We start from the raw sequence: 14,790 nt of genomic DNA on the forward strand, positions 1-14,790 counted from the left end.
TGCCCTCAATACCCTCCCCCAAGGGCCATCGCCATCCCCCAAAGAGCGCCCTCACTTTCCAAACCCACCCTCGCTCTGGTGAACCGTGCAAGATGGTAGACCTACCCTTAGGCTAAGAAGGGGGCTTGCAATCTTCTCTCATGGAGTCTTTTAAATTTGCTCTAAGCTGCACTAAGAAAACTCCAAGGACTTCCTATTTCTCTCTTAAGAATGAACCAGCCTCTTTCTTATAAAAGCATTACTTCTCAGGGTTTCAAAACCAGCCAAACACCATCGCTTCTCTTGCAGAAAAAAAATTACATTTCTCCTTGGAGAAATAAGCTGACTTGTTTTTTCGTTTTATTCTTTTTCCCCCTTTTATCACAAAAAAGTATGCTGACCAAAATAAAGCATTTCTAACAGCAACTAAAAGGACAGAGATTGTACCAATCTCTCAAAACTACTGCCAACACAATATTGTGTTTAAGCACAGCAATGACTAAACATATATTTTCTCTAAAGATATCTGGAAAAGATGTTCACATATATGTTTTACTTTCTCCAGTATAAACTGACCACAGCCAAGACCCAAGCACATTCGTTTTTCCAATAAATAGAAAAAAAAAATCAAATATGGCATATTACTTTTAACAATTTCTCTAAAAAGAAGTAAGCTACTCCCAAAAGCATTTTGATATCAAAACATAGCATAAGTGGCCCCTATGGTCTTCTACTGGAAAACCAGAGTTCTGCAGTGAAATATTAATGGAAATGCATAAAAGGGGTTTATCCTAAACAGGTAAAGCTAGCAAGCCTGGAAATTGAAGAGCCCTAAGATAAAATATAAGGTGAGTTAAAATTTCAGGAAAAATAAAACTGCACTTAGAAGCAGCGAATTTGCGTGCAGAATAGTTGCTCAAGGGACAGCACAGAGAATTTGTGGTGCTGTTGTAAACATGCAGAGTATGGTGTGGGGAAAGGAGTTTCTTACTGTCAACATCTAGCTACCGTGGCTAGAATGGATAAGAGCTGTATTTGTCTCTCTTCTGCTCTTTGGACACTGTTTTTAATGAACAGTTGGTATCAGAGCTAAGTCCAAAGACTGTTACATGTGGGATTTCCTAATGCAGAGACTGGCAGGGTTGCACTGTGTTCCACCAACAAACTAAACAGAAATGAGACTACCTCAAAATGTAACAAGTGAGCATCCTCAGTCTCTCTCAGTGTTTTCATTTAGTTGGAGCAAATGTTTTGCTTTAATGCAATTGAAAAGAAAAGAACATTTAGGGACAACATAGCTAGATCCCTCATAAAGCTTCATTTTCAAAAGCCGTGTTTGAATCTCTAAATAAATGACAATTCATTCTCTGTTTACTTTAGGTAAACAGAAAATGCATTGCGGAGCACTCGTTTTCAAAAGCTAATCAAGAACGTTAGGTCCCAACAGATTCATTTAATAGAAATATAATAGGCATTCCTGCTCGCTTTTCATCTTGTCTCGCTATAAATGCTAAAATGAACAGCAAATTAACCCTGCGTTGGAACAGAGTCCCTGTCACAGCTGAGATCCTCTCTCTCACGACTTGGAAACATCCCCGCATCCTGTCGCTGCTTTGACTTCTTCTACATAGAAGAGACGAAAGCGCCTGATTAAGTTTGGCAAGAGAGTGTAGGAATACTTGAATTCTAAAGGGAGTACTGCGTGTCAACTCTGCTATCTTTCCTAGCAGAACAAAATATTACCATGTTGTCTCCTAAAATAGTGTACAATTAGGAAGTGGGAGGAGGGATGGGGTGGGATTGTTGTTTCTTCTTTCCAAGCTACATATATCAACTGTCTTTTTCTGTATTTTTCACTTTACTAGCCATTCTCCAAATGGCTGCTTATAAACTACTACACAGAACAAGCTAATAAAGACAGGGCCATCCAAGCTCTATAATCAGATATAAAAGATTTGCAAGCAATTTGAGATCTTATAATTAATATTCAAGTGATATCAGAATTAGCATTTAGAACTCTACACAGAAAAACTATAATACTTCAAAAATTATGTAATAATGAACAAACCCTTTCAAAAACTGTTTTCACTGTGCTAAAGTAACATTCTAGACTTGTTGTAAGTATGTTATTCTTACAAGTAGTTCGCAGTTATTCTTGAAGGCAAGCCTTGGAGTTTCCTTAGCATAGTGCTGCTGGGGAAAATTTTCAGCATGTCCATCTTCATCTCTAGCCTGAAGGGAAATATAATGGCCTATTTAGGGACTTACAAATAATGGAAGAAAAAAAAAATCTAAAAGCATAACAGCTCAGATCATTAAACAAACGGGAATCCAGAAATAACAACATTATTAAGAAGTTTGTTTAAATACGCAGTACGCCTTTTAGATATCAAAATTTGGGATTTATTTTTCTTTACATCGTTCAGCTTGAACATGCAAATTCATTGTGGTGTTATATTTAAAATGATACGAAACAAACCAAAATCAAATAATTTTGTTGAAAATTGCCACCACTTCAGACTTCCAGTGACTTTTTGTTGCACATTTAGGATTATATGACATACATACGTGTTTAAACTTTTTGGCATGCTTAAGCAATCTCTAGATAATGCACTTTTAAAAAATTCTAATAGCAAGGCCATAAGAAAAGCAATCTGCATAGTTATATTTTGCATTATAATACTATTAGAGATAAACTGATTCTCCTCAATTTTTAAATAAAGATCTGAAAGGAGCAATGATCTAGTAAGAACAATGATTCTTCAATCAAATACAGTAAAAAAAAAAAAAAGATTTAATTAAGAAGCTGCATTAAAAGTTACTGGTTATTTTGATCTACACTGTTAATTAAGAAAGCTGAAGTTTAAATGGAGACGTTAACAGAACCCATTAGTAATACCCCTTGCATGGAGTCTTCTCTTTCTAATCTCCATCGGTTTCTGGTTTGGAGTTGGAGAGAAGAAAGAGGTAGGTGAAAGGAGGCGTGTCTGCAGCACACTCATTAAACCATTCATTTGGGTGACACTGGCACTCCACTCTGCTCTTATCTTATCTCAGCCCTAACTGCTCTCTCTTTCCTGGCCTCCTGAAATTCACAGCTGAGCTGTCTCCCTCACATATGGCTTGCATATAATTATGCATATTCCATTTTGCACTGCATTAAAATGATGAGCTCCTGGCTCCCTGCCAGCTGATTTTAAAAAGCCCAAGTGAAGTAGGAAAAAGGAGAGAAACACAGGGAGAGCCGCACAGGAAGCAGCAGGTAGTTCTGTCTGCTGTCTCTTCAGATAAAATGTATGTCTGGCACGGGGGGAACAGCTGAGAACTACCTGTTGTGATGTATGGATTGAGGGGGAGAAAACAATGCGCAGACGTCTGTGTATAGCGATGGCAGTGCTGATGTATTGGTTCTCTTTTAATGGCATGAAGTCTGCCCCTGACGAGAGCTCTCAGCTAGACTGGGGATTGTCATTCTAGTAAGGGATCCCGATTCTGTACATTGTAGAATATATAGCTTGTCTTTAATAGAGGCTTCTGCTACTTAGTGCAGGGAGGGAGCTGGATGGAATTTAGAAGTGGACTGTCAGAGTGGTAATATTTGGGTCACAAGAAGTTTTGGGGAGAAGAGAAGGCTGTGTTTTGGTTTCATTTGTGAGATTCATAAACATCTCAGGGATTTAGTGTCATTTAATGTATCTTTTTTGGGCTCTCCACCAAATCAGAGTAAAATGAAAATGCAGTTATAGGACTGGACTATATGTGACAGAGAAAAAAGTGTAAGCATGTTCATGGCCAAAGGCTATCAAGACACTGAAACCACTGACGTTTCTTCTCCCAGCACCAGTTCTACTCCGCAGCTACATCAGGGTTTAAGCTAATACAGCCTTTTTAAAGCAGAATGTATAATAAAAGGCAGCTATACAAAAAGCAATGAGATGCTAATGGGTAGCAAACACGTTAGATTCTTCTTAAATGAATTTTAAGCCACTCTGTGAGGTATGCGTCTCTTGAAGGCAGCGACCACATCTGTGTCATCTTTCTCACTCTGCCATGCCCAGTGTCTTACTTCTAGTTGGTGCTTCACAAACATCTCAGCAATGAAAAAAAAACATACATGGATAGTAACTAGACCCTACCACAAACAACTCTGTAGAAAATGCCACCTCAAAATATGCTAAACTTGGTGGTAGGATTATTATATTCCTGATACACTATGATACATATGCTTGGAAACATACTTTGCATATAGTTTACAAGGGCTACTATTTACATATGTATGTCTACATTCAATATATATGTATCTCATGTATAAATATTCATAAGGTAGAATATGTTTATTATGCATGTACAATGTATACACATTCATACACACCAGATGCCTGGGGATATTTTCAACATTAGTGGCAAAAATACATTCATTCCACTTACATGTAAGGTGTTTACAATGCTTTTTATGTTTTTAAAGGACAAAAAACCCCACTAAGGTTTGAAGTGCTTCCTCAAAGGGGCTAGGATTTTCATATAAAGGCTCATAATTTATGAGGTTAAATAAAACAGCAGTGGAAGAAAAAGGAGAGCTGGGGTGATTAGAAGTAGAGAGAGAAAGGCAGAAATCTGCTTCTTTACTGAGACGTGTATTTGCCTCTGCATCACACTCCACAGCCCTTGGAATGGTCTGCCTCTAACCAGGCTGCTTCTTGAGTCCAAGAAATTCCATCCTCCCACCATCTGCTGCGTGTCCATCACAGGCCACAGAGACAGAAAGCACAGGACATGCAAGGAGACCCCGCGCCATCACCCTCACATGTGTGTGCACACACAAGCACTCACATACCTCTCACCAAAGCAATTCCCTTTGCATTCTCAGGTTTTTAATGTAAATTTTAAAATTATTATTATCAGACAAAGTGAAATTAAGTGCATTCATCTAAGGCAGTAGTTCTCTGTTCCGGCTGCATTATTAGAATCATGTGGGGTTTTTTTTTTTTTTTAACATATGGATGCCTGACCTCCCCTTCCCAGCCATGTTTCCAAGATTCTGATTTAATTGGTCCAGGATAGGGCCTGGACATGGGTGGGGTTTTTTGGGGCTTTTTTTTGTTTGTTTGTTTTTAAGCTCTCAGGTGATTGTAATGCACAGGCAGCCTGAGAACTACTGACCTACTGGGCAGAGGCATCAGAACGGTCTCTAACCGGGTCCCAGGCCCACGGGAGTGAACAACTATGCCACACTCGGAGACAGGATGTGGCCCCAGCAGTGGGGCTAGGAATTACCCTAAAGATTTTAAGAGATTATATGATTAGCGGCCTTGGCAAAAAATTCTCTTTATTTGTTTATTGAGTTTTAGTTTCTGGTATGACAAATAATCCTAGCAGAACTGCAATACCTTCTCTTCAGAAAGGCCTTCCTGAATCTCTCTAACCAAGTCAAATATCTCCACTCTCTTAGGCCTGACACAGGTGCACCCTTACACTGGCTGTTGTGATTTCTGTCTGCCTCACTAGACCGCAAGCTTCCCAAGGGCAGAGATGGCGTCTGGCTTCTCACCGTTGGATCTCTGGCCCCCACCACCTCCTGGAGCACAGTAAGTGCCCTGTAGGAATGGGCTTTATTATCACTCCACAGCAGCTTGGCGGCAGCTTTAGACAAAATCCATTAGAACTTCCTCACCCTACATCCACATTCATCATTCATTTTAGCATGTTTTCTAACCTCCTATGTGTAGAAGCCAGTGCCTTATTCTGCACTGACCCCTTTCTGGGTGGCAGACAATGGTGTCTGGAGGTGGAGGGGACAGAGGGAGCTGACAACCCCTGTACGGAAGATGTGAAACACTGAAATTGTTCAGAATCACTGCTCATAGGAACAACACCAAGCAGACAGACTTTCAGCTGCTTTTATTTTTGTTCTTGAATTCTCCACAGGCAGTGCCTCCTTTAATTGCCTGTCTCGAGGTGGACAACCCCTCCCCTACCACCACTACCAGTGGCTCTCGTATCCACCGGGCCTGGCAAACTGGGCTGATGTCTGACTTTGTTCTGAAGTGACCAGTTCTGACAGAAGGAATGTCAAGACACATCACAATGAACTAACTCTCTCCATGTGTCACTCTCTACAGCTTTATTCTGACTAATATGCTAGATACTTATGCCAACCATGGGGAAAAGCAAATGGGAAGCTGTTTTTTACATTTTACTACAAACGTGATTTTCAGACCAAAGGTACATTTTTGACCTATGAGTCTAAGAAGCCTTCACTTCTTGCCATAAAATAGAAATAAAAATTAAAAGCCTTCAATTAAACTGCAAGGGGATTTCCCCACCTTGCTGTCAGTCATGCACCCATTTCAATGCCGTGCTCAGCGTTTGAATAAATATTAGATTATGTGAGAAACTTAGACTAATTGCCTCTCTACCTCAAATATCTCTGGCTTAAAGATTAACTTTATGTTCACCTCTCTTTCCCTGTAAATCATCACTAATTCATATTGTAAATTTTAATTCTTACACACGGCAAATTTTTGCTCTCTTTCAAAGAATCCAATTCTTCTTTTGGGCCAGAGCCTTGGTGTCATGTGCATATCCAAGCAAGATCAGCATTTTTTTCTTCTCTGGAGGACTCCTTTAGAAAATGTGGAACATTCTTTAAAAAAAACAAAAAACAAAAAAACAGCTCCACTGGCCTACCCTTGAAAAGTGAGGTGTTTCTGACTCAAGGAAAAGGTTAATACTTGCCATTTAAGTGGAAAGATAACAAGGCTTCTGAGTTAATCCTTCTGGATGATGAATGGGAGTTTACACCTCCGTGTCATTGTGATTTCAGAATTCCTTTTGAAAACAAGAAAAGGTTCTGCCTGGAATCAGAGCTCGGGAGAGCGCTGTAGAGCTTCCAGACTTAGCTTCCCAACTTTTTAGCAGATGTAGCACATGTCAGCTCACACATGTGGTGTGGTGACTAGACTTGGGAACATCAAAAATAGTGCCTCCCAAAGTTGCGGGAATAAGTTTAGAGATGCATAGTTGTAGAAAAGAATTTTCTATTTTATAATTTTTTTTGAACCAGAAGTAACAGAATTTCTTTTCAAAATTCAAGATGAAAGCATGAGGAGACCACTTCTGAAAGTCCTTGGAACTTCGTTTTCTCATATGCCACTTCTGGTCTGTCCTTCCTTGGTTGAATGCCCACACACACACTCTGGAGGAAGCTCAGAGAGGAATAAATGGCAGCTGTCACATCCAGCCTCTTAGTGTGTTGTGAACATCTTGGTGAACTTGATGTAAACAGCAGCCCAGCTTCTTTGCCCCTCAGTGAGGTTCAGCCAGTGCTGGCCCTGGGCTGGGACAACACAGGGAGGCCCACTGACCAGCTCCTGCTTCCACTTGAGTTACTGCCCAGTTATTCTCCTCTCCAGGGCCCACTTCCTCAGGACAGAAAGCCCAGCTCACTTCAGCTGGATGCCTGTCCTTTGCCTCATTTTCCCAGAGGAGATTCCATCTCTCCTTCTCATTTCTAGAAAATTCTTAGACCCCTTTTAAGCCTACATTCAGACTGTGGCTCCTTTAGGAACCCATTTGAGACCTCTTTCTCCTGGTCTAACCTTGGCTCTATACCACTCTGTCTCTATCCTGTATCCACTCCATCCACTGCCCTGTACTATGACCATCCATGTGTTTGCCTTCCCCATTAATCTGTGAGGTCCTTAGTGCAGAAACTGTGGTCTATTCAGCTGCAAATCGCTAGAGCCTCATCTAATGCCCGGCATATTATAAGTGCTCCACAAATGGTGAGTGAGTGAGTGTGTGCATGAATGAGTTCTCATCCTTTAACCCGTGCAACTGGACATTCTGCGTTGCACTCCAGCCCGAGAGGTGAGTGTTCTGCCCTGAACCCAGGAGTACTCTCCATACTGAGTCTCCACCGGCCTCTGCTGGATCTCTCTGATGGCCCTTGCCTCACAACTGGACCTTCACTGACTATTCCATGCCCTTCTGCCCAACACCCGTCCCTCCCACTTGGTCAGACACTAGAGTCTTAGCCTGCAGATCTGGCACTTAATTTGGACTTTAGCCAATAATCCTTCTGTCCCACGTTTCTCTCCTTCACCTCCCACCAGAACTGACCTGCCTAACAAAAGCCAGTCTAACCTCTGGTCTTTGCCTAACAGATTCTCATCCCCCAAATTCTGTTCCTAGATTAACCAACCTGGTACCTTGCTCCCTGTTTCTGCCATCTCACCTAGTCATAGTGCCCGAGTCAGCCTAGGACTCTGCTGTAACTCACCCTGGTTATGCCTCCTGTCTTATCTTCCTTACCAGAATGGAAACTGCCTGAAGGCAGAGACTCTGCATTATGTAGGAAGCCTCCATGCTCAGTAAGTCCCCTATATAACAATCCTGTAAATATATGTTGAATGGACTCATTGACCCTTCGATCTTCCTTAAACCAAGGCCCAGAAGTGTCGTGTTTTTCTCTACTCTGAATTGCCGACCTCTACAAGTGGATCCCACTAAGTGTGAGCTGTTTTTATGTAAGTACACATTCAAGTCACTGAACACCAGGTGGTAGATGGGTCGTGGACAGGATTCTGTGTGTGCATGCAGCTTGGGTAGAGAGCTTTCTCCTAGACAGAGGACTCCCACTTGGCATCGGGCTCCCTGCTCTGGAGATACCCCAGGCACCCAGAAACATCAATGTGCAGACCCAGGCACCTGCTCAATTCACGCTGCTACTAATCTTTGCATCGCGATCCTCTGCCCTTCCTTTTACTAGCTTGTCATCGAAGACTATGGGATTCCCAGTGGTGCTGTTTTACATTGTTCTTTTAACAAAATGAATTTAAACTCCCACTGAGATGCTGTACCCCCCAGCGAAGTTCCTCCTAATTTTCCATCCTCCTCAACTGGCAAGCGGAGGGGCTCTCTCCATACGGCTTCCGGCTCCTCTGACAGCTCACACATCTCTGATGGATGAGATGGACTTATTTGCTGCAGCTATTTTTTCACTCCATACAAACCTTTATATATACCATAAATTTTTAATATCCAATTTGGAGTCTTCAAAGAATAACGGTAACAAACATGCAACATGAAGATAATGGGAATCGAATCGTGTTTATGGCTTCCACGAGCATCTCCTTAAATGATGCCAGGTCAGAGCCACTCGGAGCTGCAAGCCTGTGAGGCTATGGGGCTGATCTCCTGCCTGATTAATGGTTGCCCTCACTCAGGGGCCTAATGGATTGCATGACAGTTACAGCAACAGATTCCACACCAGCCTGAAATACAGCTACCACATGAACTGAAGTATATCATCCTCATTCCAGCACCTTACAGCTGTGTCCGGAATAATCAGAGCAGTTGCTAAGCAGTTCTGAAATCCCTGGTTTTGCTTTTCATTTTTTAAAATCTGTTTTCCCTTTATTGAACAGGTGACCCTTCTGGTTTTATCTTGCACTGCTCTTTGTCAAGTCACCTGAGTGTCTTTGTTTAGTAAGAATTATTTTTTTCAAAGTGACCACAGGTAGAGCCCAGCAGTTGGAGCATGTGGCCCCTTCCTCTCGAGTCTCTGCTAAAATGACACCACCATCACATCCCAGGCTGCTTCTGATCACCCCAGGACCCTTGATCCACGGTGGGCTATCCAGACTCCTTGATTGCTCCCCTTCCCCCACCACCCGCCTCCGCCCATCGCTTGCCTTTTGGCTTTTCACTATTCCTTTGCATCTATTACCCGGGGACCCTAGTGGGGAAACAAAAGACTGGGAAATGCAGCAACTCCACTTTGCTACTGGTTGCCGTCTATAAAATGTTCAAATTATTGGCCTGCTCTAGGCATTTCAGGTGGTCCTTTTATTCTTGTTCTCTGAAATCACTAGGCAGAAGGGGCTGGACTCATGTCTTTATATACAGACCTCATGATGGACCTGAGAAATTAGAGAAAATGTGAAACAGGCAAGGGATGGAATGAGACTCCAGGACCTCATCTGTAAGGCTAGGAAAGGATCCAGATGTTACAGAGGAGATGTACTATCCACAGGAAGTCTCTGGCGAAATAACTTGGCCTCCAGTGGGAATAAGAAATGCGCTAGAACCAGATGAAGACACCGCTCTGGATATTTTCAGAGATTAATAGTAGCAGCTAACATTTCTGCAGCTCTTATGTACGCACCAGACACTGCTCTAAGTGCTTTACACGTATGAACCCACTTAACACCCATACCCAAACATATACCAAAACAAAAGCAAAACCTTAAGAAGTAGGTACTAGCCTCCATTTTTATATGAGGAAATTGGAGCACAGAGAGATTATGTAGTTTACACAAAGTCACACAACTAATGAATGCTGGAACCAAGATTTAAACTTAGGCAGTCTGCCTCCAGAGCCACCACTCTAAACCCTGATGATCTGCTAGGGATTTAAAAAAAATCAACCTGGAATAACTTGAAAATACTGATGTCATTAATTTTTAAATATATTTATATATATTTTTTCTTTTTTTAAAAAATGGAGATACTGGAGATTGAACCCAGGACCTTGTGTATGCTAAGTGCATGAGCTAGCATTGAGCTATAACACTGAGCTACATCCACCCCCCTAAATATATATTATTCATTACTTAAGGGAGGTTTTCCTAATTCTTTGGTTTTAGCATTCCAAGATTGAATACACCAAGGAAATTAGGAAATGAGGACATTTAATGGTACGTATAACTAAAGGGGATGTGGTGGTCTGAAAAGAGCCTAGGAAAAGAAATCCAAGAGCAAGCACGAGTCAGCAGTGCTCTGGCACAGCCTGAGGGAGACAGTACTTAAAAATCCATAAAATTAATCCTTAAAACAAACCAACCTTTTTAACCTGATTCTTATTAAATAAGCTTGGATCATTGATTAGGACACCTATGCCTATCAATTTCAGAAGGATGTCCTACAGAGTTCACTCAACTATTCAGATCCTAAAGAATTTCCTCTGTGAATTTCTAAAAGCATTATCAATATGATCATATAATTTTTTAATATTCCTGTAGATAATGCTATTCAGACTCTAAAGGATGTTTGTGTGTCTTATCTCATTTAGTCCTGGCACTCTGGCATAAAAATACAGATTGTGACTTTGGTTAACACGGGTCAGTTCATCCAAGCAGTGGAGACTCTTACACAAATTGATGAAATCAAGTCCTTGGACTTGCTTTAAAGGAGAAACAGGCCTGGACAGTGGTGATTCTTCAAAGGTGGAGCATGGAGAGCCAAAGGCCAGCTCGCAGCCTCTGCTCAACCCCATAGCCCCCTCCACTTCTAGAATAATTGAGACAGAGCAACAGTAATGCAGCCCTGATCAGGTCGATGGTTAATTAGCTCAAGTGGTGGGAAGACAATGCTAGGGGCTTGGGTCATAGTCCTGAGAGAGTTAGCTTGCTCCATGTCTGCATCACAGAACACACCCTTCTACATGACCTGCCACATCATATGCATACAAGTCTTGGCAAAAAGGAGACAGACACTGGAAAACATGTGAGAGGATGTGGATGAATCGGGGCACGTCTCTCACTACTTCTGGAAGAAAGAACTCAAGGGCATACCCCGGTGATAGTGGTCATGGATAGCTATGAGTCACAAACTGAAACAAATGGTCTCCTTGAATTAATTTCTAATTCTGAGGTCAAGGACTATAAATTCTGAATTAGCAGTGATATTTGTCAAAGACCATGATGTCACAATTGTTATCCTTAATAAAGTTTCAGTGCTCAGACCATTCTTAAATTTTTCTCCCACCAGCAACAACAGAAATGCCATCATCAAGGTCTAGATACAACAGAGTTGCCTACATCTTCTCTGAATGGTTCATATGCTAAGCCTCAGTCAGTCCTGTCCCCTGGGGGCCTAATAATCTGCAATATGGGACTGTAGGGGCCCCCAAGGCTGACCTCAGCAATCACTCTGCACTCTTGTCACTGGTTCCCTTCCGTACCACTCCCAGCTCTCTAGTCTCACCCTCGACTCTGGCCCTAACTGGACCCTTTGGTCTGTGCATTTGGCCTGCCTGAAGCTTGCTGTCCCTCATGGACTTAACTTTGGACCAGCCACTCTGGACAGCCACCAGAGGGTCACTCTGGTCACTTCTCTGGCTTGGGACAGTTTTATGGTCAGCATCCTATAACGGTACCCAAACACAATTAGTCTTAAAAATAAGACTTCTTTAGCAAGAAACAGAAGTGAGAATTGTGCAAAGTTTGTGAAGATTTAAACTGGCCTGAACATGAAGAAGAAAGACCAGGTCTAGGAGTAAAACCCTCGCTGTTACTGTGCACCGTCCACACAAATGTTCTGACCCACGTGACTGGCGCTGTGATTTATGCGATGGAGGTAGGCAAAGGAGAAAGACAGGGTGACCCATCCATTGGCTCTGCCCCCTGGGTCTTTCAGAGTGTGAAGTCAGAACGCAATTCTGAACGAGATGGTCCTCCTGACAGCTTCAATTACCATCCATACACCATTTGACCTGTTAATGGAGGCACCATCAGGGTTAGAGGAACAAAGTCTAAATCACTTTGTTTCCAAATCTGGGAGCAATCGGCCCCTCCAAAGACCCAGATGAGAAGACGGCAGCAAAGAGGTTTCATAAGTAATGGCATCTGCTCAGACAACACTCTCTGGAGTCTTAATTTTAAATCCCAACCATTCTGCTGATGATGAATGGAGGTAATAAAAGGTAGGATTGTGGCGTGTCTAAATAGGAGATAATCATTCCAGCAGAATTTGACCGGTGTTGAGGGAAAGACCTGTTGAAGCCAACAGCTGAGTGTAAGTTAAGGTCTATTTCTGGATGACAACTTTGGTTAACACTTGCTCCTCTGCCATTATTATTATTGTTGTTGTTGTTGTAGTTCCAGGAGGTATATTTTGGAATCAAAGCCCAGGTGACAAAAGACAAAAAGGGACGTGGGTTTCCACATCCTCTCCCTGTTTAGTGTGACTGGGAACAAGAGATGTGCAGCCTCCCTGCACGGCGAGCAGCCCGGCCCCTCCTGTCCACACTACTCCCTCCCTCCTCCAACCTCTCCAGTTACCAAATTTCCCAAACTACTCCAGTTCCTCTGCATCTGGTACCTCAGTTGTCCACTGTGGTTCTAGATATAACTGGTAGCCCCACAGGAAGGAGGTTCCCAGACCACAGACTGGACCCCACTGGAGACATCATGGCCACTTCCAGAAACTTCTAACTCAATGACTGCTTCACAGAGATGTCACCACAAAGGAAGAAAACTCAATAGGAAAGTCACTTTGGCAGTAACACAAGACTCAAGTTTGTTCCGGGCAAGACATCATGCTAAGAATTTGCAGGCTTTGGCTCACTCAAGCTCCACACACCCTGATGAGGTCTATGTTACCATTACCACCTCCATTTTGCCAGCAAGGAAGCTGAAGTGTAGAGAAGTTAAGTACCTTGTCCAAAGCTAAGAGCTGATAAAGGCAAAGCTGGGCCTTGAATGCAGGTGTCGTGATACCAGGCACAGGCTCCTGACCCCCCACCACAGCGGCACAGTCAGCAAAGGAAGCTTGGCTGACAGTGAGCAACAGAAACTGTGGACACTACTGGAAGGCAGAGGAGTCGTGGCTCAAACATCTCTGCGGGTCCTCTTGGGGGAGAGGGAAATCTTGCCCTCCGGTCTCCCCTCTTCACGGTGAAGCACTGATGCCCAAGTCAGCTCAAATGGAGGTGGTCACGGGAGCCGGCTCCTCACAAGGGTCTACAGACCAAAGGCCACACAAGCAGCAAGAACACAGCCAAAGGCTGAGCGGGCCCAAACCCCACGCTCACCTAGGTGAAGGGCAATGGCCTCTCTAAGTATTCTGCCCTTGAGGTATGGGGCCGAGAGGAGGGAAGGATGGGAGGGAAGGGAGGCTGGGGAGTGAATGTGGAAATGGGAGTGTGCTGGGGGGAGGGTCTGATACATCAACAGGAGAAACTCTGCGTGGAGATTGGGAAGGACGCATCATCCCTGAACTTGACAGCCTTCTCCTTAAGGGGCCTGCTTGTTTTCAAAGCTCTCTAATATTCTGGTTTCATTTGCACATCCTACAAATGTAAGATTATGGGATTCTAAGATGAGAATGGGAACCTAAATCTTTTCATGGATGTGAAGATAAGATTGAGACATGTTTTCAAGGACAAAGGATTCTAAATGCATAAAACTCTTCTTGTGGTTCTTGCCTAAGCATAGAACAGAAAACTGTTACGGTTTGATGAGGAAAATAGTAAAAGGGGAATAAGAATGAGCACTTGATATAACTATTACTAGTATTAACCTTCCTTTACTATTACTAACAAGCAGCATTTACATGCAATCAAGTATCCTAAAGTAATAAAGAAATTTCATTTGTTTCTTTGCCTTAAGGGATATCAGACCTTTGCTTTTGAATTATAAAGTGTTTTGCCCAGTGTCATAATCTGTAGGTTACACTGCTCCGTATTTACACCAAACCACAATACGTGGCATTGTGACCCCAGAGAACACAGATAGCAATGACAGGGCACTTAACATAATTTTTTCCTTAGGTCTCATTCATTCCTTCATCATTCATTGAGTCTCTACCACATGCAGCTGCAGGCAATCGAACAGCTAAGCCTCCAAAATGAATGGTGTCCAGCCCACGTGTTCAGCACATTTTAATTTTTTAAGTCCAATGATAATGATAAAGCAAATGATCCCTTGTCAGGATCTAACCATACACTGTTTGGAGTGTCAAACAAGATACACTTATATCCTATTTAAAAATTAGATTTTTAAATAATTATAAATTTTAAAAGGTACA

General features: G+C 42.5%; 1 protein-coding gene across 2 annotated transcripts in view; it reads right to left on the minus strand.

Moving 5' to 3' along the window:
- The window catches only part of SOBP (sine oculis binding protein homolog), a 157,622-nt gene that overhangs the window by 66,734 nt on the left and 76,098 nt on the right, over positions 1–14,790 (minus strand). The window contains exon 5 of one of the 2 annotated variants that reach the window (XM_074368551.1): positions 2,116–2,211. The exons of the other annotated variant lie outside the window; for it this stretch is intronic. Coding sequence (XP_074224652.1) covers positions 2,116–2,211 — 96 coding nt within the window. The remainder of the gene's footprint in view (positions 1–2,115; positions 2,212–14,790) is intronic. 2 annotated transcript variants of the gene reach the window in all.

Source organism: Camelus bactrianus, chromosome 8 (assembly GCF_048773025.1).
Source record: "Camelus bactrianus isolate YW-2024 breed Bactrian camel chromosome 8, ASM4877302v1, whole genome shotgun sequence".
NCBI classification, from domain to species: domain Eukaryota; kingdom Metazoa; phylum Chordata; class Mammalia; order Artiodactyla; family Camelidae; genus Camelus; species Camelus bactrianus.